We start from the raw sequence: 26,809 nt of genomic DNA, 5'->3' as shown, positions 1-26,809 counted from the left end.
ATTGAATAAATACTAAAAATAAGTACTGGAATTAAAACTATTAGTTGATAATGTTGAACTTAAAATTTTAATTTAAATATAAGTGATTTTTTTAAGTGGTATTATCAAACAAGCTAAAAGTCAATAAGCACTCCATGTATTAATTTTAAATGCTGATTCTTGTTATCAAACATGATTCGTGGTTGTCATTTTGTGTTAGTAACACAATAAACATTTTAAAGATAATTGAGACTTGATATGATGTGACAATCAAACAAACATAACAATTAAATCTGCCCTTTTAAATCTTGAATTGTAGAGACTGCATTCATAATTTTTTGATGAATTAGAAGCATAAAAATGCTCAGGGAAACAGCTTATTATAGCTAGATCAGACTAGTTTTTAATGCTCTCCTAAGCTAAAACAACATTTCACCCTAACTAATCCCCAACATATATATGTTCTTTTTAAGTCTTAAAACATAACAACAGTTAAACAATTACTTCAATCTTCACGAGTTGAAGGTCTTGCGCACCCACAGAAACAACCCTTCTTCCTCCTCCTGCTGCTACCACTTTTCCTCACACCACTATAGATGAAATCCCTCAACAGGATTCCTGTTCTACTTCCTGAAAACCTCAGCTTACTTTTGCTTCTCTTTTCTTCCTCCAGTTTTAGCAGTGCGTAATGGATGCTTTGTAGCTCCACTTGCAGCCTTCCTATCTTCTCTGATGCTTTCCGTGCTTGTTCTATCAGTTTCTTTCTGCTGACACTGTCACTCTCATCCGAAACTGGTGATTCATTACCATCTGATGATGAAGGGCGGCTTTCTTCCATGCCTTTTGTTTGCTGACCATTGGCATTAACTAGGTGCGCTATAGCATCCTCGGCTTCTTGTAATTGTCTCTTTACTCTTTCGAATTCGACGTTGTTGGCCTTCTTGCTATGTTTCTTCAATGCCATGTGCTGTTTCAAATCCTCCACAGTTGTTTGCAGCGACGCCAATTTCTGTGCATCAGAAGCAAGTCTTTCCAAAATCTTTCCTCTTCTCCTTTCTTGACTCCTCATGCTTCGTGACACCTCCAGCTTGTCAATACCGAGTTCCCTATCCACCTGAAACTCTAAAGATGGTTCTCTATTAGTCTGGTTGGTACCTTTGGACTGACGACGTGCATTCGCTTTGGCCAACCTTGCAGCTGCCCGTTTTCTAGTGATACGATCCAGAACATCAAGGCTATGGTGCTGTTGCTCAGCTGATTCCCATAACTCGAGCATCTGGCTATCAGCCTCAGAATTGCTCTTCCTGTACAAGGCAAAGTCTGCTACCTGATCAAGTTGAATATCTTTCATCAAAGCCCCATTCTTCACCTCAGTAAGCCTGCACTTGTAGGACTCGGAATTGTTAGTGGGCTCATCCTCGAGTTCTGCCTCTTTCTTTTCTCTGTTTGAAAGGTCTCTCAACCTCAACCTTTCAGCCCCTGTGACTGGATATTCTACCTTAGCAGTAGTTGTGGCTATTTCTTGCAATGGAGGGCTATTCATTTCTTTGATCACTGCATTCTCTACGGCTTTAATTCTGTCTTGAATCTTCAGCAAATCTGAAATTCCATCTGCCACATTTTCGTTGGATCTGAATTCTTGCTTTGTTTCCTGAGGGTGAACTGCCATATTTACACCCTGATGATAGAAGAGAAAAAAAAAACATATTAGAAGAGTAATTTTTAGAAGCTGCAATGTTAGGCGATCAATCAATTTTTACTAATAGAAGAAACATTTGAGTAATCGGATGTTAAGGCCTATCACGAGTTGGAGAAAGAGACAGCATATAAAACTATGTTTAGCTTCAGGCATTACTTCATATATATAGCAAAAAACTGAATCAGTGTGTTTTTTTTTTTGGGAAAAAAAGATTACCTTTTGTGCTTGATTTCCTGCAGAAGTTTTTGAGGAAAGATGAGCATTGTGCTCAAGAGATTCCACATTATCTCTTAGGGTAGCTATCACTGGAGCATATGCAGACAACTGAGCTTTCAATTCTCCAAGTTCAGTTTCTAAGAATGCAGATTTTTCGTTCATCTGTTCGATCTTGATATCCTTAGCCGCCTTTTCATGTTGAAGACTCTCACAAACTGCACTCAGCTCTTGAACTTTATTCTCAAGTAAGACCTCATGTATGGAGGATAATTGAAGATCGAAATAGAAAGATGAAGCCTCAGCATCCCAGAGTTCAAATTCATTGGTTCTCTCTTGTAACTCCAAACTCAAATTCTCTTCTCTGGTCCTTCGTTCTTCGAGTTCCTTGCTCAATGAACTCACTTCTAACACCAAATTCTCATTTTCTTCTTTGAGACATCCGATTTCCTTCGTCTGACTTGTGCTATCTTTGACAAGTTCAAGAATCTGCTTCTCTATAATCTGTCTACTGTGTTTTGATTCTTCACATTCCCTCTTCAGCTCCTCAATTGTTCTGCATAAATCAGCATTCAAGTCATGTGTGGCCATGAGCTTCTGTTCTGCTTCTGAAAGCTCAGCAGCTTTCTGTCTGAGAAAATCCTCTCCAATCAAAATTTGACAGTTTAATTGATCTGTTACGTCTATTCGATCTTGCAGTTCCTGCTGTAACTTCTCAATTATGTTGTTAAGATGTAGACTCTCAGCTTCTTTTGCATCCAGCTTCTCCTCCAATGTCTCAACCTTCTTTTTTAGTTCATTGTTGATCACATGGAGACAGCTGAGATCATTGGAAACTGCTTCAAGTTCTTCAGCTTTCTCAGTCCCAACACTCTTAAAAACTGATGATAAGCTACCAAGGTATAGCGCTTCCTGGAGAATGTCACTGTTTTCCTCTTCAGCTACACGTATTTCCTCTTCGAGATCTGAAAATTTCTTAAGCAAAGTTTTATTTTCCGCAAGTGCCTTAGAGTTTTCTTCTTGTAGTGCCAGGTGAGAACCCCGCAAACTTGCAAGATCCTCGTGTTGAGTTTCAAGTTTAGCCTTTAATACTTTCTCTTGCTGCTCTCCTTTACTTACTTCCAAACTTAGCTGCCTGTTCTTCTCCAGAAGTTCATCCTTATCCTTTTCCAGTATAGTACAATGCGTAGTCATCATCTCAAACTCGCGATCAAGCATTTTCTTCTCCGACGCAAGTTCAGCAGCCTCTGATCTTAGTTCTCCAAGTGAAGTTAAGAATACTAAGTTCTCAACCACCAGTTGCTGCTTCTCATCCTCACTCCTGACAAGTGAAACTTTTAGGTCCTCAATATTGTCCAAAATATGAAGAGGAATTTGCCCTTCCTCAATCCCCTCTTCATGTTCAATGGGCGAATGAAATTGAACAGCCTTGAGCACTTGGCGTACTCCCATTCTCAGCTTTTCAATTTCATCCAATAAGAATTCAACTTCCACCTGCTGCTCAAGATTCTCAGTTTCCAACTCTGATATTAGTTTATTTGACAGTTTAGATGCCTCCACGTGTTTCTTGCATTCAAACAACAGAGACATGTTCTTCTCTTCCAAATCCTGTATAAACTTCTGCAAAATCAAGATCTCAACTTGGGCATTTGCAGCCTTGTCTAGTTCTTCTTCAAATTCTTTCTTACCCAACTTACTTTCTTCTTTCAGCAGAACGACCTGCTTTTCCAGATCTGCCATTCGGGACTCGCTTGACTGTACATACCACACACGCTCTTGTTTCTCTATACCGAGGTGACTCTGCAATGCTTTAACTTCGCAAAGTGTTGATTCTTTCTGCCTTTCCAGATCACTGTACTTTTCTTCTAATCTTGTAAACCTCATTTCTAGGTTGCCCAGTCTCTTTTCAACATTTTCCAGCTGGATTACGAGGCTGCTTCTTTCATTTTGAAGACTGGATCTGTCATTTTTAAGCATCTGACAATATTCTTCTAGACTTTTTGACTTCACCCTCAAACTTTCAAGTTCAACATTTGCATGAGAGAGCGAATTCTCAAGCACTACATCTTTCTGCAAGAGCGTTTGCATATTATCAGTCATAGTTTGCAACTGAGTCAGCAATATTGCTTTTTCAGCAGCAAGACCTGATTTTTCTCCTTGAAGAAACTGGCAGGAGTCCTGCAATTCTGTGACCTTTTCTCTTGAACCTTCCAACTTGCCATTCAGTTCTGACAGAGATCTCTCCAGAGAAGCATTTCTCTCCAGAAGCTTACTCATGTCCCTCAACCTATCATAGAGATCTTCCTTTTCATCTCTGACCTTCTTGCAGACTTCTTCGAGCTTCAGGTTCTCATCTTGCAAGTCCCTGAATGACGAACTGAGGCTCTCAGGATCAAGGCCTGTTGAGCTCACTTGCTCTATTAAAGCCTGATATCTCCTGTTCAAAACCTCCATCTCCTCCTTCAAACGGCATATCTCTTGCTGTAAGGAATCACTCTGGGCCACTTGCAGGGAAAGGTCCTCTTCTAGTTTATCTTTCATTTCCTTCAAGCTAGAAATTTCAGCTTGCAAAGTCATAAGTGAATTGCTGGAAGAGCTGTTTGATTCGCTGAGACTCTTGTTCTCATCCTTGACACGCTGGAGATCTTCCTGCAGGTAATTGTTGCATATCTCCAGATCATTCAGCATTTGGACTCTTTTCTCAAGCTCTAGCGCCAAAGCCCTCTGTTCCTCTTGAGATTGAGAGTGCAAAGCAGCTTCTACTTGAAGAAATTGTGACTGCTCATGATGAAGTGAATCCTGAAGTTTCTCCAAATTATGCTCCTTCTCCAAAAGTTGTTGATCCTTTGTTGCTATTTTTTCTGCCAGATTGTCTGCCTCCATCTTCAAAGATTCATTAGATCTCTCTAGCACAATATACTGTTCTTCTACACTTTTCAATTTTGCATTCCCTGTAAGAACTTCACAGTTGAGCCTTTTGACATCTTCTTGGACATGAGACATTTCACCTTCCAGTTTTGCTATTCTCTCCAAACACCACTCATATCGAAGTTCAACAGCCTCTTTCTCTTCATTCAATACGGAAACTTCTCGCTTCAATGCTTCAACTTCAGTTTCTGCCTTTTCAGTTTGCTCACTAAGCATTCTGGAAGTTGCCTCTGCTTGTGAAACTCTGTTCTCTAAAACAGATATAATCTCAAGGCACTGATTGTACTGAATAAGCCAAGCTTCCTTTTCAGCCTGCAGTCTGTAAAGGTCTTGCTTGAGAGCCTGAGCTTCTGTTTCTGCTTTAATTGCTCTCTCATCAAGTCCCTTAACATCATCTTGCATTTGAGATATCAAATTCTCCATGCTAGATATTGTTTCCAGAGATTTGGTGTACTGAAGTAGACCAGCATCCCTCTCAGCTTCTAATTTGAGAAGGGTTTCCTTCAGGATTTGAACTTCAATTTCAGCTCTGCTTGCTCGTTCATCAAGTCCACCGGCTTCCTTAAGTTCTCTCTCCATGCTAGATAACTTCTGCAAAGTCTGTTGGTACTGAAGAAGAACAGCTTCCTTTTCAGCTTGAATCTCTGCAAGAGTTTTCTTCAAGTTTTGGACTTCAGTTTCAACTTCTGAAACATTTGAAACTCCTAATCCAGTTCCAAACATCTCGTTGAGCTGTTTTAATCCCCTTTTCCTTATTCTAGAGTCAGATCCATCGGAAAACCCTCCATTGCTTGTCATGGTTTGCAGATTGGCTGACAAGAGTCCTAGAGCATCTTTCTGCAAGTCATCTGGGCCAAGGAATGCACGAATTGGATGTGGCGTTTCTGGTGTGTGAGGCTCACCGTCAGGACCTGAAGTGCCTGAGGGTGAATCATCAGCCAGAACATAAGGTACTTGGTTGGGAAATGCTTCTGCCATTGTTCGATGGGCCTGACGAAGCTCCACAGTTGCATGATCATACCTCTCTGCTAATGCACGGTAAGCCCTGTAGAACTCTTCAACTAATTTCATCAGTTCTGGGCGTTTCTTATAGTACATTTCTGCCCTTCTTGCAAATGAATCTGCATCCTCTTCAATGAGTTTGATCATTGCTTTGACTTTGGCATCCATATCTGCTTAAAAAAGATATATTCATCAAATAAATGAACAGTGAATTATTCCAAAAAAAGAAAAAGAAAAAGATGAATACATAAGTGAAATATCATATCACTTCCTCACTATAAGCAATTAGGTGGATAGTTACATAGCTATACAGTATACATTACAACTTACAGAAATCAGCTCATGGATCTACATTTCTACAAATTTCATCATGCACAATGAAAAGTGTGATATATGTTAAGGTAGTATTCATGTCAATGTCAACATTAGGGAAATAAAATATGCCCACTTTTTTGAGAATCCAATTCGGGACTCTTGATCAGTAAAGGCTAGTCAAGCAGCAACTACGATGCAATGAAGAATGTTGGAAATATGCCTTAGTTAATTTATTAGCAGATAATGTTTTATTTAATTATTTGAATTCAGGAGAAGTTATTCAGTTATTGCTTATGTTTAGGAGAAGTTATGGAAGTCAGTTGTAACTAATGTTTGTATTGCTGTATAAATTTCCTGAAGTTCAATAGAAGTTTGTGTTGGTTCCAAACTTTTAAAAGTTAATTACTACAAATTGGTATCAGAGCAAATTATCTTGAGAGATAGAATGGAAGCAGATGCAATATCTTTTAATCAGGTTGTTGCACCAGTTTTTGATGGCCAGAATTAGCAAGCTTGGGATACTTTGAAGGGTCTCTATCATGGCAATGATAGAACAAGAAGAATGCAATTGTTAAATCTCAAAAGAGATTTCGAGATTTTGAGAATGGAAGAAAAGGAGACTCTACAAGAGTTCTCTAATAAACTAATGACGGTGATAAATAAAATCCGATTGATGGGAGAAGATCTACCCGATAGCTGGATCATAGAGAAGGTGCTTGTAAGTTTGCCCGAAAGATTTGAGGCAAAAATTTCATCTCTCGAAGATTCCAGAGATATTAGTCAAATTTCCTTGCCTGAATTAATCAATGCTCTACATGCACAAGAGCAAAGAAGAAGTTTAAGAAAAGAAGGAACCCAACAAGTAGTTGAAGGTGCTTATATGGCAAAGGGTTCATCTTCAAAAGGAAAAGCTCAGTCCAAATGTGCTATTTGTAGCAAGCCCGGTCACCATGAAGACGATTGCTGCCACAAAGGGAAGCCTCAGTGTCACAAGTGCAAAAGGTTTGGGCATATTCAAAAGAATTGTAGAACCAAGTCCGAAGAAAGTGTCAAGTTGACACATCTTGCCGAAGAAGAAGAAGAAACATTGTTTTGAAATTGGTGAGATGTGCACCAATATGAAGCATTTGGAGAGAAGTGCTCCAATTCTAGAATGGTGATGAGAAGTACATCATCAAAACAAACTTTGAATCAAGAGGGAGTGTTGAGATTTGATTAAAATACGCTTAGCAGATTGCAGATGTGTTGACCCAAGCTCTTCCAAAAGGAAGATTCGAATATTTGAGAAACAAGTTGGGTGTTTGTAAATACTAAGGCAAGGAGGAGTTTGTTGGAAATGTGCCTTAGTTAATTTATTAGCAGATAATGTTTTATTTAATTATTTGAATTCAGGAGAAGTTATTCAGTTATTGCTTATGTTTAGAAGAAGTTATGGAAGTCAGTTGTAACTGATGTTTGTATTGATGTATAAATTTCCTGAAGTTCAATAGAAGTTTGTGTTGGTTCCAAACTTTTAAAAGTTAATTACTACAAAGAAGAAGGAGGAGCACAAACCAAGATTTAAAGAATGAAGAAGCAGAAGCTAAAGTTGGAAACAAGCATACAATCTCCATATTGCTACAAGTTACACTATTCTGAGCTCACTCGATGATTAGGTCTTTGTTAATACTGCACAATGAAATGGTTCCTTCAGCAGGTCATATGGATCGGAAAAGCTAGATAAGCAAATTATAGTCATGGTGCCTATGTTGTAAAACACTTATTTGCTTTTCCGCCATTATTTGGTCATAAATTAGCAAATTTCAAGATAAAGAGTTGAAATAGACTGGTGTTCTCAAAATTTAAGTTCTTATAGCATAGAAGAAAAACTAAAAGAGGCAAGAAAAATATACTGTTCATTTCTTCCATCACTCTAGAAAGCTGATAATTTTTTTGAATTCTATTTTCAAAACTCTGCAATATGTAAAACTAAAAAGTCCAATGTGAGCATAGGAAACTTTTCCAAATAAGATCCTTTATGGAGTGATCCTCTGATAATGCAATAGAGTTTGTCTCAGGCAGCTGTAAATCTAGGCCTGAACTATATGTTTTATACTTTCCCAAGACAAAATGTTACTTGTTCTAATTCCTTGAACATTCGACCCCGGCTTTAGCAATACCCAATTTACGCTTCTATGAACAATAACTCCATACTTAGTGCTTAATCTATCCAAAGCAACGATTACAACAAAATGTCATTTATGTGTAGTTAGTAATTCATCATTTTTTAACCTACAAAAGTATTAATCACGTATCCTTTCCAACTATGTTTATGTTAACTAAGTTTCTATTCCATAAACATCACATATATCTTAAAATGTGTGCAATGTAATGAAGGATTGAACATATAACTGGGGTAATTAAGATCTAAGAAGAGAAAAAAGATACCTTTAAGATTTTCCTGAAGCCATTTTGAATTCTTTGGACTATTGTGGCTGTCCCACCACCAAGAATAAAGGCGCCTAGATTCAGATTGTGATAAGGTTGCCATGATTCCAGCCAACAAAACCAAACCAACTGGTATTGACTTTGAAAGGCTCTGCGCCTGGCACCAGGAATAAAACTCCGGGGAGTAGATCCAGGCCAGACTAATAATTTAACCTTCTTCCTACCCACCTAAAGACCCACCCAGATCTTTCTTTCACTTCTTGGACCTGCACCCGGAGTTTATCATGAACTGCATAAGTAAAATTCAAATAGATGCTATCTATCAAACAAATTTACAAACAGTTAGTATGCTGATTACCTGCTCAGTTGAACAACAATCCACTGTTTCTCTAGCCAAAGGAAATTAAAATAAAATCGTCAGAAACCTGTAAATTTCAAAACACAAGCAGGAACATGGTGAAACGATGCTAGAAATTGGAAATCACAGCAAACAATGAAAAATCAAGGGTAATATAGGATATGAGGCAGCAGCATTCCTACATCCTCTTTCAAATCAGGTAATAAAACAACTATGAGCAAATTGAAAATCGACCAATCAGAAAAACCAAAAGCAAAGGATTAGAAAACACAATCTTCAAACAAACTGATCTCCATAAGACTAATTAAAATGGATTTTGATCTGACTATCATAAAAATCAAGAGAAAAAGCCAAAAGAAAACTGTAAAAAGCGAATCTTTTTGTATGGAGAGTGCAGATTAAACACGTACCAATAAACGAAACTCGGAAGCAGCTGTGACTATGAACTCCCAGCTGCGAAAATGGTAAGTCACCCCATTTTCTCTCTCAACTCAACTAAAACAGGGGAAAATTAAGACAAAGACTCTATCTTTCTCTCTCCACAAGGAGGCATATGCATTATATTGATTTGGTAGAGTAGAATGAGTGTAAAAATAATATTAATAAAATAAAAAGGAAAGAAAAAGAAAAAGGAAAAGCTGACAAAGAATTAGCAGAAAATGTCGGTACAAGAGTTAGGAAGAAGATTATATAGAATACGTATAGAATTAAGAAGATTAATAGGGGTAATTAATCGTAATTATGATTTGATTTATGCTTAAGATAATGAAGAACGGTAACATTCTTATTCAGTTTATTGTCGTTACCTTTCTCTTGTTTAGGAAAGGAAAACAGTGAAATGACTATTCTACCATTCCTTAACATCTCAATAATGTTGTTTTTTGGGTTCTGAAATCTGTCTTTTTGCCTGCTTTCAAACAAAAAAGAAATGCTATCACAAAGTCACAAAACAAAACACAATTATTTGTTTATAGTAGGAAACCGCATATTTATAGGCATTTTCAATCCGATTTTTATTAATTAAACTTCTGATTTTTTTTTTTTGAAAAACATATATTTAGCCATTAATTAATTAAGTATTTTTAATAGATATATTAAGTTTTAGATCGTTAAATTCTCTTGGATGTTTGTTACGCGTGTCACAGTTTCGTTCAGAATGCGTGGAACTGAACTGACAACATGTTATTGTAACACGTTACTTGATGACATTGATCGCCAGTCAAATATATATCCATTTAGTTTAATAAAAGTCAAACTCATTTGATTTAACTGTTTTACAATAGGATAGTAATGATATGCTTATTATAATTTTATAAATGTGTTTTCGAATCGCATACATAATTGGATTGTATAATAGAAAATTAATATATTTAAAAATAATTAATCATAATATATCCATTTTACGAGATTTAATTAGTAAAAATTGAATTTGTTAGAAGCTTAATATTGGCATATTTCTATAACAAGCTAGTTTTAGTGAACTCTTCTTTTTTTTTTTTGTAGAAAAGGAAAGGAAAGCAAACGAAACAAAAAGCAACTACATCGGGATTAGCCTAGGAAAGCTAACCCCAATCCTATCCTCTAAAAGAAGAGGAGAAAGAGCGATAGGGGGAACGGTAAGGGTAGTAACACCTAACACCCTCTCATGGCCAGCTGCCGCCAAGTGATCTGCAACACGGTTCTGCCGCCAAGTGATCTGCAACACGGTTCTTCTAATATGCTACTCAATTGAAAAAGAAAAATAAAGTTTTTTAAATGTAAAATTGAATTAGAAAATAAGAAAGGGATAGATAATTTAATGCAAAAAGAGTAACTTGTGGCGTTTTACCGTTTCATATTCTAATTTACTTTTAGATTTATTACATGTTTAAATTTGTTAATTTTGGACCCAATGCTATCAATTGTTTGATAAATTTTAAAATTGATACGACTACCACAAGTCAAACTTCTCGTTACTCATTTTCATATTCTGGTTTGCTTTTTCACTTTAAAAGTGAGAGTTTTAGATGTTTGATTAGTAATCTCATGTGTATCTTAACACTAGAATAGCTTTTCTTTTACAAAAGTAGAAAATCTCTGCTTTTTGGAAAAACGGTTTTTTTTTCCAATAGGAACAACAAATAGTAGGTAACAACAAACGAACCCTAAAAGAAGATAACTCAATTTGGTACATCTCTAGTTTTAAAGATGATGGGTTATGAATTCCAACTCATCCTTTTAAAAAAATTATTAAAAAAAAACTTCTATCTAAATACATTTCTTGTTATGTCGCAAATAAAAGTATCCAAATATAAGTTTAGAGTACCAAATGATAAAATACGATATGTGTAATTATATATTAATCCTAAAAACATATGTTAAGTTGTCAAACAAACGTGTTTCTCATTTTGTTGATTTTTATGTCATATAATTAAATTTTGGTTATGCGTTGAGAAGATGATGTTGTACATATTCATTATTGTGTACCTCAGGGCATGTGGTCTCAAAAATAAAAAAGGCAAGTTGTTGACTATTGACTACATTGTCCCCATTTAGATCTGCAATTCCAGCACTTTCAGTTTCAATCTCATTTACGCTTTCATATAATAAAATGTTTTTTTCTCAAGATTTTTTTTTTCTTTTTTGCTTTTGAAGGATTTTTTTATTCGGATTCCATATATTAGTTTATTCACATTATTATCTTTTTCTTTATGAGAAAAAAAAAACATTTATTAAGAAAGAACTCAAAACAAAACACATTAAAACTTAAAGTGAAAAACAACACTGAAACAATAGAGTAGCCTGTGTATATTCACTTAATAAATGTGTTTATACATACAATTTCAATGAGAAGTTCTAATTAAAAAAAAAAGAATACAAGAGGTATTAGGATAAATCCTAACAACTTAGGAATTGTGTAACTCCTTCATGCCCTCACAAATTAAGCATGGATGGAACAAGCGTAAATTTAGCCATTAATTTTTGAGAATGACCTCCGAACCAACAATTTGAATAACAGAGCAAATATAGCGAATATAAAATTGTTTTTAAGTAACATACTTCAAAACAAAATGAAATTCAATCTTCAAGAGTTTACTAGGCTACTGAAAAATGAGATTCATGATAAGATTAGCGGCACCTAGATTGTCATACTACAAGGTCGGAGAATGAACAACAAAACTAATCTCAAAATTAGTTGTTTTAACCATAAAACTCCAAAGAAAATAGTAGCCAAAGTCTGATAAGTACTCAGCCTTAGTAGAAGAACTTACAACAACCCTATGTTTTCGAGAACACCAAGAAGCAAGATTAGATACAAGGTAAACAACAATTCGAGTTGTTGATTTACGATCATCCGTAAAACTGGCTAAATCTGTCACACTCGACCCTAAATGACATCATTCAGCATCGGGAGTGAAATAGAAAGATCATAATCAATACTTAGGAGTCTCCAACTTATCCAACGCCATTATATTACAAATCTACATCCAAATATCATTGCAAGTGAAGATGGGAAGAGCCAGTAACAAAGCGAAGGCCATAAGATGAAGTACCCCTCAAATACTGGAGTATTCACTTCCCAACTGCACAAGGAACCTGTATAGGAGCACTAACAAACCGAGAAACCTTGTTCACAATGAAAGCAATATCTAGATGGGTAATGATGAGATACTGAAAAGCACCAACACCACTATGAAACAATAAGGGATCATGAAACGACTCACCTAGCTAAATATGTAACTGCCTTTTGGGGTTCATTAGGGGTGGAAATTGGACTACAAGTATCATTTGAACACGTGAAAGAAAGTTATCAATGTACTTACCATGGCGTAAAGTCATAATCCCGAAATCACGCACCACTTGTAGCTCGAGAAAATAGGATAAATAATATAGATTGTGGATCGCAAACCTTTTCTATAATTCATGAATCAAACGTTGAGTGACACCAGAATCAATCTCACATCTTCCCAAACCTTTATTTTTAACCAACTCAGCACTTCCCTTATACCCACTGCTTCTCCATCTCCGGCTTGATAATTGCCTGGGAGAAGCTTAGAAAATGCACCATAAAACTGACATTCACTATTGCAAAGTACAGCCCCAACCCCTAACAAACCAAAACCTGGAATCATGGAAGCATCAATATTTAACTTGTGAATCTGGGGAGGTGGTCTGCACCATTTATGTGTTAATGAATTTTACGTCGAACTATTTCTGCCGTGATGCAATGTTTGTGCATCCTGCCATTCCTTTAAATCCAGACAAACCATATGGAAAACCGCTCTTGGAGACATCTTAACATTGTTCCAAATGTAATTGTTTCTACCTGTCCAAATACCTCAGATGACCATAGCCCACACACAAAAAGAGTACATACAATGTATTAAAAATAAAGCTCACACACTCCTTGAATAATGACCTCTCCAGTTTAGAATTCTTTCCATTCCTGCAATTTGCCAAACTCGAATGGAAATGTTGCAGCCATATAAAACATGCATAAAACTCTCATCAATCAAACCATATAATGAATAGATGGGACTTAAATCTGTTGGTCCCTTGTTTAGTTGCAAGTATAGTTCCAAGGGGGGGGGGGGGTTAGGAACTATTTAAACTTTTTGCAATTTAGGCAGACTTCTTTTTTTTTTCTAAAAAAGAGTTTGAACAGCGGCGCTGAGTAAACAGTAAGGTACTGGCTTAGTCAACAGGTGACTAGGTCAGTTTCTTAGCTTAAGTCAGGAGATAGCACTTAGAGTCTATTCCTGAGCTCAGACGTTCAACGCGCACAACTCAACTTGACCTCTTTACTTGGTCAGTTTTGATTATTTAAAGCAAGCAATATAAATAAGGAGTTAAGGTAAGAAATACTTCACTCAGCAGATTTATCCAGGTTCGGCTTCTTCTAAGCCTACGTCCTGTCCCCGGAACACGTTCCGAGATTTCAAATACTCTACTGAGCTCTTTAAAGGTAGAGCCTCAAACCTTTTACAATATCAGCAATTGAGTATGACAAGAGTACCTTCCTCTATACTTCTACTCAATCCTAATCTCTCTGCTGAGTACTTAAAGCCGAGTACTCAGCCTCTCCTTTCTATCTCTAGAAATGATAAGTGTTTTGTCCTAATACAAAGATGTGCTAAGACACTTTAGACGATTTACAATCACTCTAGACTTTTACACAGATATGAGAAATGTAGTGTAAGAATTTTTGCTTTGCTTCTTGCTTGCAGAACTTGTAGAGATTTGGTCAGCGTAATGGCTTGATCAAGTTCTGTGTGGAATGAAGCTTGTGATGGCACTATTTATAGAGACGTCTGGGCATCGTTCATTTCGAATTTCGAAATAACCGTTGGAGGGAAACAGCTATATGTCGTTGTCATCCTGACTTGCTCAAAGCTCTCGGCCAATCAGAATCGTGTATCTTCTGTCCTCGGTCAGCTCAGCAGACTGTTTCTCCTTTTATGGTAAAGTCAACTGGACATCATACTGTGTCGTCTGAACTTTGCCCAAAGAGGAAATACTTTGTCTGGAAGTTTTCCTTTGCCAGCTGCTGTCTTGTACGCTTTGTCGAGACTACTCAGCAGCTTCATCTTGAAGTTGTTCCCAAAGGTCTTCTAGATCCTTCCGTTTGCTGAGTTGCGTTTTGTTCAAAACGGCAACGTCTTGACATACGCGGGCCGAGTGTACTGAGTTGTTTGACTTGGGCCTTAGCTTCCGTAATGGGCTTGGGCTATTTAATCCTTATGTCTTATAACAGTTTTAACTCAACATTGAACAAAAACATTAGTAGAATAAATTAAAGCATTTAAACTTGGTGTGTTTAGAATATGTATTTTAATTATACTTAAACAATTTTGTCAAATCAAAATTATGTGGAAAGGTGTTTCAACAAACTCCCCCATTTTGATGTTGGCAAAACTATTCAGCAAGGAACTCAGTATGAGCTCCCCCATGATAGTTGACCTAATATAATTTAGCAAACTCCCCCGTAAGGGTTGAGCTACTGACTTAGTTTTACTTAAAATATTTAAGGGTTTAAATGAGTAAGTCTAAGGTCAATTTTCAGATATAGGTCAGCTATTTCAACATATTCTATTTACTCAGTATAAAGCGGAAGGTTTAGTCATATAGAGTGCGCTGAGTAATTTATTGTTCAATGAGTTCTTATCAGAATGTTTTATAAACACATAGGTCAATGTCAAACATGTTATCAGCATTTGATTTAGTCAAATAAATTTTACAAGTGTTAAACATGGCTGATTTTAATTGAAGATACTTAATAACTCAGTATATAGGAACATATATCATAACTCAGGATTTGAATAAGAAATGCAGATATGATATATATGATAGAAGTCAGTAATTACATATCAACACATATATAGATACGGCAACAAAAAGATTACAACTGTTTTGGCCTATGCTGAGCTAGCCTATCTATTTCTTTTTCTTGCCTTGTGACTGACTTCACTCGTACTGACGTCGCTCATGCTGAGCTCTAGCTTCTTGCGCTTTCTCCCCCGTTTTGTCAACTTCGGTGAGCTTGAATGCATCGGTTAGGACAGCACGAGTCAGTTCCTGAGAAAGCTCCTTTAGCTTCTCAGCGCTTTCATTTACGCCATCAAAAATGGCAACTCCATCTGCTGAGACCTCTACGGGTATTCGGAGATCAGCAGCACTGAGCATATTTACACTGTAAGCTTGAGCTTTGGCTTGCCAGATAAGAGCTTTAGAGAGGCCAGCAAAGATTTGGTGGAATGTCTTCAAGAGAGCCGAGTCATAATGATGACGTTGGATATTGTTATGATGGATGTGGTTGAAAGATTGTTGTGCGAGAGACAGCAACTCATTTTGCTTCAATGCGTCAGTATCCATCTCTTGCTTATTTAGATTAAGCAGCCTTATAGCCTCACCGATTTGCTCTACTGAGCACTGACTGTATGACACCATTTGCTCGTTGGTCTTCAATTGCTCAGTGTGAAGCTGAGCAAAGAGCATTTTGAGTTCAGAGGAAGTGGCGTAGTCAGTGTTTACAGCGGACAACTTCTGGACTTGGTGATGGAGAGAGTTCATATGTTGAACTGTTGTCAGCTGTATTTCTGCCAACTTGGCAATTGAAGCCTGTTTAGCTTGCTGGGCTTGGAAGGATAAGACGACATTTAGCAAATCTTTAAGTCCCTTAACTTCATTTAGAAGCTGAGTGACCTGAGAGAGCTGGGTAGTCTCGAGAATAGTAGAACCAGCAGCAGCAGGAGTGGAATGTTGAAGTTCCCGGATTAATGCTTGCACTGAGTTGATGATCTTTTTGCCGGACTCAGTGGCATTCAGATGGACATCAGTATGACCAGAAGGAAGTGGAGTAAAAGGAGTACCCTGGTCAGTGACTGGATGAGTTTGCTCAATCTGCACTTGAGTTGGAGGAATTGTTAATTGATCAGCAGAGAGGTTGGTTGTGGAAGTAATAACCCGAACACTGTCTGTGCTGAGTGCGGAAGGATGGGGAGTCAGCACCATGCTTGAGGAGACAGCATGAACAGTGGACGGTTCAACCTGACTGGTTGATGTTGCTGAGGCATTAGGGTCGGCATGTTCCTGTTGAGAAGAAACAGAGGCTTGTTTTTCCAATTGCGCCGATGTAGTGGAAGTGGATTGGCGATTGAAGAATTTAAGTTGGACGGTAGAGGGGTCCTTAGTTGTCTTAGAGAGGACAATGTTAGGAAGAGTTGGAAGTTGCACAGGAAGTTCAATGACTGGTTTTTCACTGGCCTTGACCAACTTTCGCCTTTTGCGAGGTGGAGTGTCAGTAGGAGCAGGTTCTTCTGAGTGAGTAGGAGAGGATCCCTGTTGCTCAGTATGAGTCTGGTCAGCTTGCTCTTCAACTTGTTCAACAGTGTGTTGGTCAAGTACTTGCTCAACTCCCGCAGCCAACTCAGTGTCGACATGCACATCTCCACCAGCTAACCCAGTGTTAGCATCCTCAGCTTCAATTTTGCTGGCATATTCCTCAGAATCCTCAGCGGCATCCTGACCGCTGGTTTCTTCATCTTCTTCCTCAGTACTATCTCCATCAAGTTCTTCCTCAACTTGGGAGATGAAGTGGTCATCTAACTAGACCTCAGGTTCCTCAGACTCAGCATTGGTACCTTGATACTGGGTGAAGTGAGAGTCACCCGGTACAATGAAGTCGGTCGGTATGGCTTCCAGAGGAGTCAAAGTTGAAGTATTCTGCTTCTTCTGAGGTTGCTCAGCAGCGTTCTCAGTTCCAGGCTCACCTTGCCTGGTTCTTTTCTCAGTTGTCTTGCCAGCTGACTTCTGCTTCTTTGCTGGAGACTCAACGTTTGGAGTAGGAGTCTCAGCAGTTTTCCTCTTGCGGGAAGCTGGGGCCTTAGTTCTTCGCCCTTTTTTTGGCTCAGAAGTTTCCTCAGCTTGGCCAGCATCAGCAGCAGCAGCAGCAGCAGCAGCTTTACCTTTCTTCAAAGGCTGTCCAAACTTCAGCGCCCTCAGCGAGGATGCTGTTATCTCAGATCCTCGGTAAGATTCCTCACCTTGGAGGTCAATCTTGTGGTCAATGAGGATCCTAGTTATGAGTGACCCAAGTCTCAGCGTACCCGTGCTGCGTAGGAACCCAGCAACTAAGAAGACCGGCATGTTGATGGGGGTGTACGTCAGCATGTGCCATATGAAGCACTGTTCAAAGTTTGTTGCTGATGTAGTGCAGTTGATCTTCGGGTAAATAAAATAACTCAGCAGGTAGTGAGCCATTTTCTGGTGCTGACCAATCGAAGAAGCTGAGACTTCTCCTGAGTAGCCCTCAGGTTTGCAGAAGCTGTGTACATAGTTTGTCTTGTCCTGATCTCCCGATTTTCTCAGCCTTGCTCCCTCAGTTTTCAGTTGGAGAAGGTTTCCTATGTACAGAGGGTTGATGAAGATGGTTTTGCCTCTTACTTCAGTGCATAGGTAGTCGGTGGAGTCACTGGCAACCTTGAGGTTGTGGTAAAACTCCCTCACTAGGTCAGGATAAGTTTCATCCCTGACTGAGAACAGCCCAGTCCATTCATTCTTGGAAATCCATTCGGCAAATGGCTGTTCATTCTGTACGAAGTGCTCCGAAACCCATCTGGAGGGCTCAACCTTCCATTCACGTACGTTCTCAAACACTTTGGAGTAGGTTCGGATTTTCACAGTCTTTCCTTGACCAGAGTTTGAGTTTTGGCCAGTTTTTCCCTTGCTCGGCGTAGGGGAATTTCCAGTAGGTTCATCGGAGCTGGCCTTTTGGTGACCGGCACCGGAGACGTTGAAGGATAACTTAGTCATTCTTCGAATATGGAGGAATGAGAGAGAAGAAGTTCTAAGTGATTTCTTTGCCTTAAGAATTGATTAAGAGTAAAGAGTAAAAGATGGGGAAATACCCATAATTTATAGACGAAATGAATGGTGTGGATCTTAATCGAATCCATGTGTCAGTTTTGCCTTGGGATCATGTACCGACAATGATCCTGGCATTTATGACACATTACGGCGAATACGTCATCCTAGGCTATACGCGTGCTTTGCATTTATGCTAACGGATTAATCACTCAGTATTTAGAATGTCAAGCGTTTGATATTCTGAGTGGTCAGTACAGTATTTAAGGATGATTTTAAGTTCAAGTTTAAAACTAATTTACTCAGTGTGCAAGTTACTCAGTATTTGATGTTCAGTCAGTTTCGATGAGTTACTCAGCAAACAATCAATCATTCAGCATAGTAATTCACTCAGCATTCATATTCATTTAGCACAGGAATTTACTGAAGAGGATTAAACATACCAATTGCTTCTCTCAGTATGCTGAACTGCTCACGGGCCAGTGGCTTCGTGAAGATATCCGCAAGCTGTTCATCCGTTGGGACAAAGGTCAGTTTGATCTCACCCTTGAGTACATGGTCTCTAATGAAGTGATGTCTGATGCTGACATGCTTCATTCTGCTGTGTTGAATTGGGTTCTTGGAAAGATCAATTGCACTTTTGTTGTCACATTTGACTTCAATTGTCTTCGTTTGAACACCATAGTCTTCAAGCTGTTGCTTAATCCACAGGACTTGAGCAACACAATGACCAGCAGCAATGTACTCAGCTTCAGTGGTAGACAAGGCTACTGACGCCTGCTTTTTGCTGAACCAGGATACAAGACAGCTTCCTAAGAAGTGGCATCCTCCAGAGGTGCTTTTTCGTTCCAGCTTATCTCGTCTATAGTCAGCGTCAGTGTATTCAATGAGTGTAAAATCATGAGTATTTGGATACCACAAACCTGCATTCACTGAGCTTTGCAAGTATCTAAGGATTCTTTTTACAGCAATGTAATGAGATTCCTTAGGGTTAGATTGATATCTAGCACAGTAGCATACTGAAAACTGAATGTCCGGTCTACTGGCTGTTAAGTAAAGTAGAGAGCCTATCATACCTCGATATAATTTGCTGTCTACTGACTTACCATTCTCGTCAGCGCAGAGGACAGTGTCTGTGCCCATAGGAGTGGATATTGGCTTGCAATTCTCCAAGTCATATTTCTTTAATATCTCCTTGGCATATTTGGCTTGACTGATGAAGATGCCATTCTTTCCTTGTTTAATTTGAAGACCGAGGAAGAAGTTGAGTTCTCCCATCATGGACATTTCAAACTCAGTCTGCATTTGTTTGCTAAACTCCTTGCACATTGATTCATTAGTTGCACTAAATATTATATCATCAACATAAATTTGGGCCAGCAGGGTATCTTTACCCTTTTTCTTAATGAATAAGGTTGTATCAGCTTTACCCCTGACGTAATTTCTAGTCAGTAGGAAACTGGTCAGCCTCTCATACCAATCACGTGGTGCCTGCTTGAGGCCGTACAGAGCCTTTTTGAGTTTGTAAACATGGTTTGGGAACTTAGGGTCCTCAAAACCTGGAGGTTGATTTACATAAACCTCCTCGTTTATAACTCCATTAAGAAATGCACTTTTGACATCCATTTGGAATAATTTAAAGTTCATGTAAGATGCATATGCACATAGTATTCTAATTGCCTCTAGCCTTGCCACTGGGGCAAAGGTCTCACCGTAGTCAATACCTTCTTGCTGACTGTAGCCCTGAGCTACAAGCCTTGCCTTGTTCCTGACTACGTTTCCTTGTTCATCCATCTTGTTCCTGAAGACCCATCTTGTTCCGATGGTCTTTTGACTCTTTGGATGAGGTACTAGCTCCCATACATCGTTTCTTCTGAATTGATCGAGCTCCTCTTGCATTGCGTTCATCCAGAACTCATCGTACTCAGCTTCAGCAAAATTCTTCGGTTCTTGTACTGAGACGAAGGCAACATTGCTGAGGTACTTCCTGAGTTGATTCCTCGTCATCAGGGTATTCCCAGTAGAATCAAGGATCGCACTCTCTGAGTGCCCTCTTGGGATCCTTATCTCTTTAGGTAGATTTATGTCTTGTGCTGTTTCTGTTTCAACAATCTCTGCAGAAGTAGATGGGTCAGTAAAAGTAATCTTAGGTTCACTCTTACTCTTGGTCAGCCTTTTCGTGAATGACTCAGTAGCTGGTTCTGGGTCAACGATGGTTACTGAGTGTGGATCATCTTCGGTCAGCGGCTGGTATCTACCTGCAGGGTCAGCTTCGTCGAACTCTACATGTATAGACTCTTCTAAAACTTGAGTTCGTTTATTAAAAACTCTGTATGCTTTGCTGTTTGTTGAGTAGCCCAAAAAGATAGCCTCATCAGCTTTTGAATCAAACTTTGCTAAGCTATCTTTGGTATTTAAAATAAAACATCTACAGCCAAAGGCACGAAAGTATCCAATATTGGGCTTTCGTCATTTCCAAAGTTCATAGGGGGTTTTCTTGAGTATAGGTCTAAATAGAGCCCTATTAAGAATATAGCATGCTGTGTTAACAACCTCTCCCCAAAAATACTTTGGAAGCCTATGCTCATCCAGCATTGTCCTGGCTATTTCAACCAGAGTTCTGTTCTTCCTTTCCACAACCCCATTCTGCTGAGGTGTTCTAGATGCAGAAAAATTATGGTCAATGCCGCTGGCTTCACAGAATTCAACAAACTTTTGGTTTTTAAACTCTCCACCGTTATCACTACGGATATGAGCTAATTTTAGGTCTTTTTCATTTTCAATTTTTCTAACCAAATTTGAAAATGTCTCAAAAGTCTCATCCTTGCTGGTCAGCAAGATGACCCACGTATACCGAGAGAAGTCATCTACAATGACCAAGGAAAATCTTCTTCCACCCAGACTCAGCGGTTGGACTGGACCAAAGAGATCCAAGTGTAGCAACTCTAACGGACGTTTAGTTGAGACAATGTTTTTACTGTGAAAAGATTGTTTGGTTTGTTTTCCAGCTTGGCAAGCGTGGCATAATTGATCTTTTTGAAATTTAAGTTCGGGCAGTCCCTCAACCAATTGCTTTCTTGCTAGTTTGGCCAGGAGGTCCATGCTTACATGACCAAGTCTCTTGTGCCATAGCCAGGAATTTTCTTCCTTTGTTACTAAGCACACAGTTTTTGAAAACTTTTTCTCTAAGTCTAGTATAAAGACATTATCTATCCGAGGGGCAGTTAAAATTAACTCATTTGTTTTACCCTCGTATATTTTACATCCAGTAGCATCAAATATAACTTTTCTCCCATTGTCACATAGCTGAGCTACGCTGAGTAAGTTATATTTGAGTCCGCTGACTAGGGAGACAGATTCAATAGTAGGATTACCTCCGATGGTTCCTGAGCCTACTATCTTACCCTTCTTGTTGTCTCCAAAACTTACGCTCCCTCCTCGTTTACGTTCAAACGTGATGAACTGAGTTTCATCACCTGTCATATGCCTTGAGCATGCGCTGTCAATATACCACATCTTTGACTTCTCGGCACATCTCAGGCTTACCTGCATTGTAGCTAGTTACTTTTAGGTACCCAATTCTTTTTGGGTCCTTGCTTGTTAGGTGCAACAGGTAAAGCATCATATTTTATTTTATGGCGACATACATGGACAGTATGGCCATTCTTTCCACAGAAGTCACAACTGACCTTCTGTTTAGGATGTTTCACTGACTTGTCAGCACCCCAGTGCTGAGCGTGCTAGCACACCTTAGTGGTGTGTTCTAACTTCCCACAAAAGTCACACTGGACTTTTCGCTGGGGATTCCATCTCTGCCGAGTACCTTGGTACTGAGTTCTCAGAGGAATGTTACTTTTATTTGGAACCTTTAGTTGGTTCTGGATGGTTGTGACGTCCTTCCTCAGTTTCTTTGAAACTGTCTGGACTTCAGAGACATACTCATGCATGATCTTCATGTTATCATGCAGAGTCGAATTGTCCTGAAGAATGTATCTGAGGTCACTCAGTTTGACCTCTTCCACTTCGTCACATCGCCTGTTGAGTGCTCTAACTTTCTTATTACACTTCTTGACAAGTGTATAGAGATCACTCAGGGCATTAACCATATCGTTTCTGAGCTGGGGAAGAGAAATTACCTCATTTGATTGTTCCTCATCATCTGATGCGATGGATGGGTCAGCATGCTCAGAGACGCATGGCTCAGCAAGTTCGTCAGCCATGAAGCATATCTTAGCTGACTCGGTGGCCTCAGTTTCTGTCGATGAAGACTCATCGCTGTCGCTCCAAGTAGCCACCATTGCTTTCTTCCCACTTTTCTTGTCTTTCCTCAGCGTGGGGCAGTTTGACTTAATGTGGCCAGTTTGATGGCACTCAAAGCATGTAATGGGCTTTGAGCTATCCTTTCTGTATTTGCTGTCACTTGAGTCAGCCTTATACTTATCAAACTTTCTGTAAGGCTTTTTAGAGTATTTGTCACTCTTCTTGAATAGCCTTTTCATCTTTCTTGTGAACATAGCCATCTCCTCATCATCAGTTGAACTCCCGTCAGTGGAGTCAGCTTTCATGACAAGTGACTTCTGCTTCTTGTCTTCAGATTTTTCCTTCACCTCAAAGTTTTTCATGGATATCTCATGGGTCAGCAATGAACTGATGAGTTCGTCATATTTGTAGGTGGTTAAATCCTGAGCTTCCTCAACTGCTGTCTTCTTTGCTTGCCAGTCCTTCGGAAGACTCCTGAGTATCTTTTTGACTTGTTCTTCCTCAGTGAAGATTTTCCCAAGTCTCTTGAGCTCATTTATGATGTTGGTGAACCTTGCGTTCATGTCTGAAATGCCCTCATCATTGTTCATCTCGAACAGCTCGTACAGTCTCATCTGCTGATTCACCTTGGATTCTTTCACTTTATTTGTTCCCTCGTAGGTGACTTCCAGCTTTTTCCAGATCTCTTGTGCCGACTCGCAACCTGAGATTTTGTTATATTCTGCAGCATCGAGCGCACAGTGAAGCATATTGATAGTCGAAGCATGGTTTTGAAGCTTCTTAAGATCATCCTCTGTCCATTTGGCCTCAGCTTTTATAACTGTTTGGCCAGCCACAACCTCGACAGGTACAAACGGGCCTTGGACTGTAGATAGCCAGGCACTCATGTTTGTAGCCTGAATGAAGTTCTTCATCCTATTCTTCCAGAAGGTATAGTTTGACCCGAAGAATAGGGGAGGCCTAGTAATGGACAGCCCCTCAGGCAGTATTTGAGTTGTTTGGTTTCCAGGGAGAAACCGAGTGCTATTTTCGCCCATGGTAGGGATCAGCTCAAGGTTGTTAGACCTTTTAAAGTGAGCTTTTAAGCTCTGATACCACTTGTTGGTCCCTTGTTTAGTTGCAAGTATAGTTCCAAGGGGGGGGGGGGGGTTAGGAACTATTTAAACTTTTTACAATTTAGGCAGACTTCTTTTTTTTTTCTAAAAAAGAGTTTGAACAGCGGCGCTGAGTAAACAGTAAGGTACTGGCTTAGTCAACAGGTGACTAGGTCAGTTTCTTAGCTTAAGTCAGGAGATAGCACTTAGAGTATATTCCTGAGCTCAGACGTTCAACGCGCACAACTCAACTTGACCTCTTTACTTGGTCAGTTTTGATTATTTAAAGCAAGCAATATAAATAAGGAGTTAAGGTAAGAAATACTTCACTCAGCAGATTTATCCAGGTTCGGCTTCTTCTAAGCCTACGTCCTGTCCCCGGAACACGTTCCGAGATTTCAAATACTCTACTGAGCTCTTTAAAGGTAGAGCCTCAAACCTTTTACAATATCAGCAATTGAGTATGACAAGAGTACCTTCCTCTATACTTCTACTCAATCCTAATCTCTCCGCTGAGTACTTAAAACCGAGTACTCAGCCTCTCCTTTCTATCTCTAGAAATGATAAGTGTTTTGTCCTAATACAAAGATGTGCTAAGACACTTTAGACGATTTACAATCACTCTAGACTTTTACACAGATATGAGAAATGTAGTGTAAGAATTTTTGCTTTGCTTCTTGCTTGCAGAACTTGTAGAGATTTGGTTAGCGTAATGGCTTGATCAAGTTCTGTGTGGAATGAAGCTTGTGATGGCACTATTTATAGAGACGTCTGAGCATCGGTCATTTCGAATTTCGAAATAACCATTGGAGGGAAACGGTTATATGTCGTTGTCATCCTGACTTGCTCAGAGCTCTCGGCCAATCAGAATCGTGTATCTTCTGTCCTCGGTCAGCTCAGCAGACTGTTTCTCCTTTTATGGTAAAGTCAACTGGACAGCATACTGTGTCGTCTGAACTTTGCCCAAAGAGGAAATACTTTGTCTGGAAGTTTTCCTTTGCCAGCTGCTGTCTTGTACGCTTTGTCGAGACTACTCAGCAGCTTCATCTTGAAGTTGTTCCCGAAGGTCTTCTAGATCCTTCCGTTTGCTGAGTTGCGTTTTGTTCAAAACGGCAACGTCTTGACATATGCGGGCCGAGTGTACTGAGTTGTTTGACTTGGGCCTTGGCTTCCATAATGGGCTTGGGCCATTTAATCCTTATGTCTTATAACAGTTTTAACTCAACATTGAACAAACACATTAGTAGAATAAATTAAAGCATTTAAACTTGGTGTGTTTAGAATATGTATTTTAATTATACTTAAACAATTTTATCAAATCAAAATTATGTGGAAAGGTGTTTCAACAGAATCCACATGTCTCTTAATTAAATTATCAGCAAATGGGATAACATTATGGTAGGCTCTCCAAATAAGATTTCTCACATTCGAAAGAACTTTGAGCTGCCAAAATTTCTTCCACAAACTACTCACAATATCAGCTGGAATATTGCAAAGCCTCTTATAAGCATTCTGGAAAGAATAGTTTCCATCATGTTTGAAACACGAGAACCAATCATCTTGCAACAGATTTTGAGAAATAGGAATACTAAATATATAATTTTGATTCTCCGAATTGAAAAGATCACGAACAATATCTATATCCCAACCCACATCAAAGAGAGAATTGAAAGGACCAGCAGCAATAGCATCTTGCAAGACAGAAGTTGGGACTCCAAGAGGAGCTCCTAGCAGCCAAGAATCATGTCTGATATGCAAGTTATTACCATTACCAATTATCATGCGACAACCTTGAAGAAGGATGTCCTTTGCCTCAATAATACTGCTCCAAACGAAATTTGCGTTATGACCTCTAGTGGCTTCCAAAAAAGACCCATTCTTAAAGTACCTAGCTTTAAATATGCGAGAAACCATAGAATTTGGTGTAGTGATAAACTGCCAACCCTGTTTCCTGAGCATAACCAAGTTAAACTCCCTAAATTTTTGGGTAAATTACATATGTGGTGTACAACCTTTGCCCTATTTCACACTTTGGTGTACAACCTTCAATTTTGCACATAAAAGTGTATAACCTTTTGATGACCTCTCACTAAAGTGTACAACCGGTAATTATGACTGGTCAACCCGAAGTCAACACGCCACATGACCATTTTGACTTCTCTAAAAGTCAAAAATTGACCCACCTAATATAAAATTATTTTTGTACCCTTTATCCTTTATATAATTACTAAAAAACTCTATTTTCTTCCTCCATTATTTTTGCCATTTCTCTTTCTAAAACTTCCACTCTCTTTACCCTTTCTCTCTCTAAAGCTTTCACTCTCTTTAATGGTTCATATTTAATTCTTTCCCTCTCTAACTCCCTCTCTCTAATTCAAATTTTGACGGGTTTCTCTCTATATCCATTAAGGTCGTTGGGCAAAGATGGATGTTGCCGATTAATGGGAGTTTTTTTGGACCTGGTGGGAGGTTTGGACTTTGCAATTTCATGGCGATTTTTCAGAAAAGCAAGAGATTATGCTAGTTTCATCTCTTCATTCAATTTATAGTGAAGAACCATTAATGGAGTTCACTGACATCAACTTCTAAATAATGTGAAAACCCATTTCCTCACTGATCTAGTGTTTACGATCCGGATCGGTGTGACGGAATCAACTGCTTCGGGACTACGTAATATTGGTGACCTTTATATGGATTTTTTTGTGCAAAGTTACAAACTTTTCCTGGTAATTCTTCTTCTACTGTGAATATTTTCCAGAGGAGAATTAGGAAGAGGAGAGTTATTGTGGAGGTTATTGCCCATTCTGATGGAGAAGATGGTGATGGAGAAGATGGTGACCGGAATTCTAATTCCATGGTTGGGGGAAATTACAGAGTGGTGTTTTGGGGAAATTGCAGAGACATTAATGGGGTATCTTTGATTAGATGGGGAAGAGTTTAATTAGGGAGATAATTGTTAATGGATTTTAGTGGAAAAAAGAAGAAGGATTTTAGGGAGACCAAGATCATAAGATTCATAACCTTTTAACCAAAAAATAACCAGTAATTTTATATTCCTCAAGATAGGCTCTCTTCATGCTCCCTCATCTGCAAAACCTCCACCTGCCATGGCTGAACTTTCTGTTGTAAAAGCCTCAAAAAGATACGCAGAGATGAAGGATTTACTTTTACTTTGAGAAGAAAATCACGCCA

The 26,809-nt window shown here is 38.9% G+C and overlaps 1 protein-coding gene across 2 annotated transcripts; it reads right to left on the bottom strand.

Annotated features, from left to right (window-relative positions):
- Positions 1-292: 292 nt before the first annotated feature.
- On the bottom strand, positions 293-9,582 carry LOC136219694 (protein NETWORKED 1A-like). 2 transcript variants are annotated; one of them, XM_066007181.1, is made up of 5 exons: positions 9,332-9,582; positions 8,922-8,988; positions 8,564-8,829; positions 1,895-5,991; positions 293-1,657 (listed from the first exon to the last, which is right to left on the bottom strand). In XM_066007181.1, exons 3-5 carry the CDS (start codon positions 8,664-8,666, stop codon positions 485-487), a joined length of 5,373 nt encoding a protein of 1,790 aa, XP_065863253.1. In that variant the 5' UTR covers positions 8,667-8,829; positions 8,922-8,988; positions 9,332-9,582; the 3' UTR covers positions 293-484. The 2 variants fall into 2 exon arrangements, with proteins under 2 accessions (XP_065863253.1, XP_065863254.1); XM_066007182.1 differs by having other exon boundaries at positions 8,922-8,952.
- Between the last annotated feature and the right edge of the window lie 17,227 nt (positions 9,583-26,809).

Source organism: Euphorbia lathyris, chromosome 2 (assembly GCF_963576675.1).
Source record: "Euphorbia lathyris chromosome 2, ddEupLath1.1, whole genome shotgun sequence".
Taxonomy (NCBI): Eukaryota; Viridiplantae; Streptophyta; class Magnoliopsida; order Malpighiales; family Euphorbiaceae; genus Euphorbia; species Euphorbia lathyris.
The sequence above is the reverse complement of the archived record's forward strand: the minus strand, read 5'-3'. Positions and strand labels throughout refer to the sequence as shown.

What these genes read in the sequence shown, in the direction of transcription:
- LOC136219694 (XM_066007181.1), bottom strand. Translation starts at nt 8,666, where the DNA reads ATGGCAACCTTATCACAATCTGAATCTAGGCGCCTTTATTCTTGGTGG. An exon ending in GCTTCAGGAAAATCTTAAAG is followed by an intron (nt 5,992 to 8,563) that starts GTATCTTTTTTC and finishes TTTTTTAAGCAG; the next exon opens with ATATGGATGCCAAAGTCAAA. An exon ending in CAGGAAATCAAGCACAAAAG is followed by an intron (nt 1,658 to 1,894) that starts GTAATCTTTTTT and finishes TTCTATCATCAG; the next exon opens with GGTGTAAATATGGCAGTTCA.